Source organism: Sphaeroforma arctica (genome assembly GCF_001186125.1).
Source record: "Sphaeroforma arctica JP610 unplaced genomic scaffold supercont1.1265, whole genome shotgun sequence".
NCBI lineage: Eukaryota > Ichthyosporea > Ichthyophonida > Sphaeroforma > Sphaeroforma arctica.
Genome location: NW_014039293.1, coordinates 5893 through 12710, shown reverse-complemented (window position 1 = coordinate 12710; position 6818 = coordinate 5893). Strand labels below are relative to the sequence as shown.

At 43.7% G+C, this 6818-nt stretch overlaps 3 protein-coding genes across 3 annotated transcripts in view; 1 reads left to right on the top strand and 2 right to left on the bottom strand.

Moving 5' to 3' along the window:
- Positions 1 to 902, top strand: part of SARC_10482 (hypothetical protein) — a gene marked incomplete at its 5' end in the record, with an annotated part of 5346 nt that extends 4444 nt beyond the window's left edge. Inside the window, one exon of the mRNA XM_014295477.1 lies at positions 311 to 902. Within this exon, the coding sequence (XP_014150952.1) occupies positions 311 to 720 (410 nt within the window). The remainder of the gene's footprint in view (positions 1 to 310) is intronic.
- Positions 903 to 5721: 4819 nt separating this feature from the next.
- SARC_10481 (hypothetical protein) lies at positions 5722 to 6282 on the bottom strand (the record flags this gene model as incomplete). Its single annotated transcript, XM_014295476.1, has 1 exon — positions 5722 to 6282. The coding sequence occupies one exon, from the start codon at positions 6280 to 6282 to the stop codon at positions 5722 to 5724; it is 561 nt and encodes a 186-aa protein (XP_014150951.1).
- A 134-nt stretch (positions 6283 to 6416) lies between these two features.
- SARC_10480 (hypothetical protein) lies at positions 6417 to 6818 on the bottom strand (the record flags this gene model as incomplete). The annotated part of the gene is made up of 1 exon (XM_014295475.1): positions 6417 to 6818. One exon carries the CDS (start codon positions 6816 to 6818, stop codon positions 6417 to 6419), a length of 402 nt encoding a protein of 133 aa, XP_014150950.1.

The window sequence follows — 6818 nt, the reverse complement described above, 5'->3', positions numbered from 1 at the left end:
TTGTTCTTTTATTTTATTTTATTTTATTTTATCATTGTGGTCCTTCTGCACAACCAGTTATCTGCATTGGGTGTCCTGACTTCCCATGGCAAGACTATCAGGTTCCACCAGTATGCTGTGTTTACATTGTATAGTCCGCCAAGAAATACAGTGTATGGGTAGTCGCATTCCTCATAAGTGGGATTGGGCACTATGTACTGTTGGTCCTGTGTAATATGATAGCTTGACATATACTCCAAATGGCCCTGTCAGATATGCACCTTCATGAAACTTCAGCTTATTCCAGGATTGTTTTCCTTCTCCAACTCAGTTGACGATCCGAATATGGATTTATACGCCCCAGCGGCGCGTCTATCCCCAAGACGACTGAGAGCTGAGCAGGCAGGGGTTTGGAGACCAACACACAATGCCGAACACGTCCTCCAAACATACGCACTCAAGCATACAGCCGAGTACATTCTCTTCAAACAAGGCTATCGCGCAACGGGTATGAATCCCAGAGCTGGAGCTACATCGAGGATGAGTGGGAAGGGTGCCGAAGGAAACGCGCAACAGAATGAGACCGCCAGTGGGGGTGTGGAGAGTACGAATTCGCGTACGGATAGTCTACGGATTGGCATGGACGGAGAGAGAGCTGATACTGGAACAACCCAAACCGAAAAAACGGTACTGAATGCGCTAGACCTGCTCTGCAAAGGGTTGGGTGTGGCTTACGTCTGAGGCGCAGAGATGTGCCAAATATCAACGCTGAAATACCAAGCATAACTATATATAAACTGCATGACGGAGATTTAAGCTGCGTAGCAGAGGCGTACAAGTCAATATAACGTGCACAATGAACCGATATCACAACAGAAAGTATCAATCAGTCTCGACGTCAAAGTAACAAAAGTATACTAATCAGCTTTGAATGCGTGCACGCCACTACTTTTGATTGACAGCGGTCTTGGGTAGTTATAAAGTTTACGCTTTCGAATATTGCAAGACGCAGGTAGTACATTCTAAGCCTACAGATAATGAAAATCTCGAGGTAAAAAGACCAATCGCCACCGATGTGCATGAAGTACAGTTAAATACACTTAGAATTGATCCAAGGCTAAATACATGGCGGCGTATTCAAGAACTAAATATGTATAATGCATTAGCAAAATCTTAAATTAGTGAGCTGAGTGCGGTTTTTCTTCCCAGTAGCACAATTCACATAGGTGTTCGATCGCAATAGATACCTCACGTAAGTTTGCAATCTCTGATATATAATATACAAGTCCGTCAAAATGCCAAGCAAGCTGACATTCCTGCATGCCAACCAATTATCTTTACAGCTGTCAAACAATCAAATGCTGGTGACAGGTTAATTTTGATACAGCTGCATTATAACTTGTCCGTTTTCCACAGGGCAGGAATATCTGTGATACTTTGCAAAAAATAATGATGATGTACACTTTCACGGAATCGCACTAGTGATAACTCAAGGGTTCATATGTGAAAAGAGAATATTCCTTGAATTACACTTACAGATCCACCCGGGTAGCAATACATGCGTGACTAAATCTATGGCGGTCAGTATTATTTCACCGATATTATGTGAGGAACGTTAGAAAAACAACATAAATCAGCCTAAAGGACTCGAGTAGCCCTATTGCGACATATTGGAACCAGTAAACGGAAGGATGATAATACGGTTTCAGTTGAACACGCTCCGAGAAGAAAAAAATGTCCTGCAGGCTAATGCTCGCGAATGGAAGCAATGAAAAATGCATGTTTATCTATTCTTGTACCACAGGCAAGTCAACTAAATATATTATTTTTTGGGAATAATGTGATATATTAATGTTGTTTTACTATTTTATTTGGACTTTACGATACGACACACAATGTGACTGCGGATCACACTGCGTGTGTTTAACAAACTACCACATACTGGGTGGTGAAGTTGTTTCTATTCAAGGTTACAGAGCAGTATGCTAGTTGCATTGCTATTAGTGAGTATAATTAATATGTACATTAAGCTGACGTAGCGTCGTGTACAAGAATGAGCGGTGTCCGGTCTACGACTCATGTTCATTAGTGACGACTGGTGCTGATACATGCATTTGTAAGGGAAAGAGATGAAAAGAGCGCGTCAGGGTGGGATATGAGGAGAACAGATGATCAGAATCCTATGATCTTCACTTCATACTCCTCACTGGAGTAAAAATTTAAAGGAGTCATGTGACTGGAATGACAAATATGATGACTCAAACAAAATAGCTTTTTTTAAAATCGCGGTATTCATGTTGTTGTGCTTCCAGCCACCGTTAGGTCCCCGTGAAAAAGCATCGTGTAGAGTAAGGATTATTGCCCTAGCGTAGGATTACCGAACCCATGCTTAGTATGTCCATAATGGCGCTGATAATGGGTTGGGTAGTGTTGATTGCCAAAACGCGAGGTCAGTGGTGTAACGAGCTGATGCAGAATACCGGCGGCGACAAACTGATACTTTATGCTGAGCACCGGATGTTCCAGTGATGTCATCTATCCCGTCGTTATCTACCGTCGAAAAGATGTTGCACCGGATGTATTGCTATCCAAGGAAACGCATAGCTTGGTGCGGGTGTGCCTTGAGAGAAGCAAATACTTGCGGCTGTACCAGGTGTGCCTGTGTGGCGAAAGTACTCGGAACATTGTCGTGTCCGCATTGCTGAATACAATGTAGACCGGACTATTTATAATGAAATCCGGGGCTCGACAAGGAAGAAGAAATCGAGGAGTGCGCGCCAGTGTACTGATATGGCAGAACAGTTGTAAACTGTTAAGCATAAATCCTTGCCAGCTCTTTAGTCGATGTTGCACGGCCGTCGAGGATTAAAATGTACTTGTAAGCTGTCTTTAATTAACCCCATATGACGGTAGTCATCTGATTTAGTTGTGCGCTGACCAAATGTGTCTGTAGGGGCTACATGTTTTGCTCTTGTATCAAATAGACGAGGAATCGGTCGGATAGCAACATAACGCGAAATACTGCGAAAGTAATTAATTTCTGTGATATATTGGCGTGTTGTCCCGTCTGTGATACCGCTGATTGTAAACCAATCGTGAAACGTGGAAACATTGAAATAGCCAAATATTGAAATAGCCTAGTTTCGCGGGACGACATATTAGAACGGCTACGAACCACCAAGGTGGTGGTTGTGTGCAGAGACGTTGCGCCGTATTGACCGGATACTGCACGTCGCCGGGCAGCAACAGACGTAGACTGATTGCCATGTTGCACAGATTTGGCCACCAAGGTGCCTTTAACCGTAACGGAGCGATCAAAATCGCTGTGGCTGTTTGTGTCCTAAGTTGCTGAGTACAGATGTACCTGCTTGTCCTATCGTTGATAGTATGTTTTCGGGAACGGGTCCTTGGGTTGTTCTTTCACAGTCGATACTCACTCCGTAATTAGTTGATGAGCTACTTGGGGGCTCAGTGTCTAGCTGTACTGTAGCAGCTTGCCCGATCTTGATAGTGTGTCCGCTGTGGAGCTCAGCGCTCCGGGGATATACGCAACAGCTGCTGACCATCTCGCCTGCAGGCAATAAATTGACGATGTGAGAGTCAACAACTCCTGGTTCATGAAGTAGCTACGAAATTGACTACGTTACAGAGCTGCTAGTGCCGTCGTGGAAACTGCTAAAGCTAATATTGGCTGTTGGAAGTCGAAATGTTGGCGTTTCCAGAAGTGTAGAAGGCAGGGGGTTATCGCACGTAATTCCAGTACAGAACCGCAATTGGTCAAACTGCCTCCGAGGGAGACTAGCGCGCCAGGTGTGCATCAAAAGTCTCCGTCGTCAAAAAAATATTCTAAGAAGTTTTGATGAAAATCTCTCGTGGTTGGTGATTCGCCAGAGTGTATACCAACTTCTTTAGTTTCTCGAATGTAGAACTTGAGAGCTGGACGTTGGCTTGTCATGGGTTGTTTTTACGTGATTTTTTTTTCGCTTGTTGGCGGAGGTCAACTAAGTAAGGACTCGCTGTGGGAACGGCAAAGGTAGCCTGCTGGACAAACTCCAAGCATCGTTCCCACTGCTTCAGACCTATCCACTATTGCTTGTTCAGTAGCCTTTGTTGTGATTCTCGAAAATGTGGTGGTAAGGTTGCGGGTAAAACCGTGTGTGAGGCGGAATTTGCCCAAGTATCGTTGCCATTGCTTCGGACCTTAAAGTAGCGTGTTGGGTGCGGACTATCAGTAAAGTAGGAGTGTTACTAAAAAGTGGTGCGTTCGAATTGATTTCATTCGTGATCTCACCCCCAATTATATACTGATGGTATGTGTACTAATAGTGTTCAACCAATTAGATTGACCAGGGTAGAATTATATACATGTACCCATTTTCACCCAGATCTGACTATGCACGCATATGCACGTTATAGATGCACTGATAAGACACTACTTGTTTGTCCAGTATGTAGCGTAAGTCTGAGCGACAAGGCGAGCCGGAGGCTAAGAAGAGAAAGAAGTACATGCCACAGTGTATGTGTGGCATACGTGGCTGTATACAAGAAGGTGACATATATATGTCACTAGTGAAGTCAGTCAAACCTAATAACCAAACGCTTGTAAAAGAGGCTGATGTACGCGCTCTAGAGTGGCTGCACAGTGTACAACCAGGCGTTACACAGGATACTAGAGAGAGATGGGAAGAAGAATCATGCTCCGTCAATGCCAAACACTTTCCTCTGGACGAGCTAACTTTCAAGGGTAACTGGCAGATCGCGGTGTGCATCAACGCCAAACCTTTGCGTGAATTTCAATAGACGAGGGATTACCAGTTAGATCGAGTCACCAAATTACAGTCACACAAGCAACAAGTTGTTAAATGTATATGTACCTTGGGAGAGGATGAAAGCGGCGAAAACACAATGTTCGAGAATGGTCACGAGCTACCCCGTGATAAGAAACGAAACTCTGGGTATCACGTGTAGTTTTAGACGTTAAGCTGCAACGTAAACTGAACAAACAGATTGAGGATACTGACGGTCGAACAGGCTTACGAGTGCATAGAAGACAGTTTTCTCCAGATCAGTTCATAGGTAATACACCAAGCAAGAAGCGCAAACGTGTAACGCCAAAAGGAGATGCTGTACCTGTGTTTATAGTAGTACTTTCTACTGTTATGAATGCTCGCAAGTGTCCGACTAAACGAACAGAGCGCCACGAGATACAGAGCTTAGCAACAAGATGACAGTACAGTGTAGGCACAATAATGAGAACTATGGCAGAAAGATGCGAACGGCGGTTACCTTGTCAGATGTAGTATAGGAAACTATATTCATTTGCTATTTGTACGATAAGGGACTCACGAATCGATATCAACTGGAAAGACACTTGATATACGTATGTACGCAAAGAAAGAAACAAAACGGGCAACTAGACTTTTTGCAGCAGCGTGCAGCTGACGAGAGATTCATTGCCAGAGAACGCATAAACATTGAGCGAAACATGAAAAAATTCAGAAATTTTAGCGCCATAGGCTCGTTACACAGTCGCGTGGTTTCGCTATTCGAAGTTGATCTTGCAGATCACGTGATACAAGTGGCGAGGGAACTTGTGAACCTAAAGACACCTATACCAGACTGGTATATGAACAAAGCAAATGACATCGATCCAGATTATGTACGAGTTAATATCGAAAGCGTGGCGGTTAATATCGACGACTGTGTGGATACCTGTTTCCTGGGATAAGAATAAAAGTTTAATTAATCAAAATCATCGTCTATCTCTGGCACCATATTTATTTTAAGACCCCGATCTTTGTATTTGTTCGTTTCAATCTTGGCTTCACGATAAGTCACAAGCAAGTTGATATCTTCATCGCTGGGTGGTAAAGTTAAAGCCTTCCTATCCTCATAAGTAAGCGGATTGAACTGGCTACGGATGGTAGCGCATTTAAGATCCCTACTCATTTCTACACAGTCGGCTATCAGCTCTACGGAAGGCTGGTTTGCATTTACTTTTGTACCATTAGATCCTTTAATCCAAGTATTAGTTTCATCTGTTGAGCCAGCTGAGCCTAATTCGATGATGCGCTCAAGTACTGCCCGTACATGAACACAGTCAACATGGTTGTGGCACGGCGAGAACTCTTTTAGTTTGGCTGGGGTCAATCCGGTTGGAAAGCAGCAGAACGAATCGTCTACTAATTCCACCACAAGGTCACTGGTACCAGATTTTTTCCCAATGAGAAGGATGCATAACATATCTATGGTGCCACTTTGCATTGAACGACTCACAGCACCTCGCACGCACAATAGTTCCATCTTCTTATCTTCATCAAAGCAATCCTTAAACGCATATGTCAATGTAACACCCCGTCGGGCTTGTTGTTCTGTGGCTCTTGTGTGTACGCGTGCACTTCAAAGTAGGGTTTGACCTCCTTCGCTGTGATGTGTACTTATTGCACTACATTTTGATCATAAAGTTCAAATTTTATACCATTGAAGCGCCCCCGTGCATCGTCTTCTAACTCGATACGTGATTTCACTAGTGTGGCAGGTGCTTCAGGTACAATCTCTTTCTTAATTACTGCTTTGCATGCCAGCAGATTGTACCGAAGATATTCCACCAGGTTTGCCTTAGCTTCATATGCTTTAGGAATTGCGATGGATCTTTCTTTAGCATATTGTCTAAGCTGAATAGCCGTCCATGCTTTGAAGTTTGCCGTTTCCTTCTCAAAGTCTATAGACTCATAAGGCAATCCTGCCACACCTATCCTTTCCTTCCACACTGCCAGCCAGGGGGGACAAACAACATTGTACATTCCAATAACCCAGTTCCGTGTATCTTTCAAATCCAT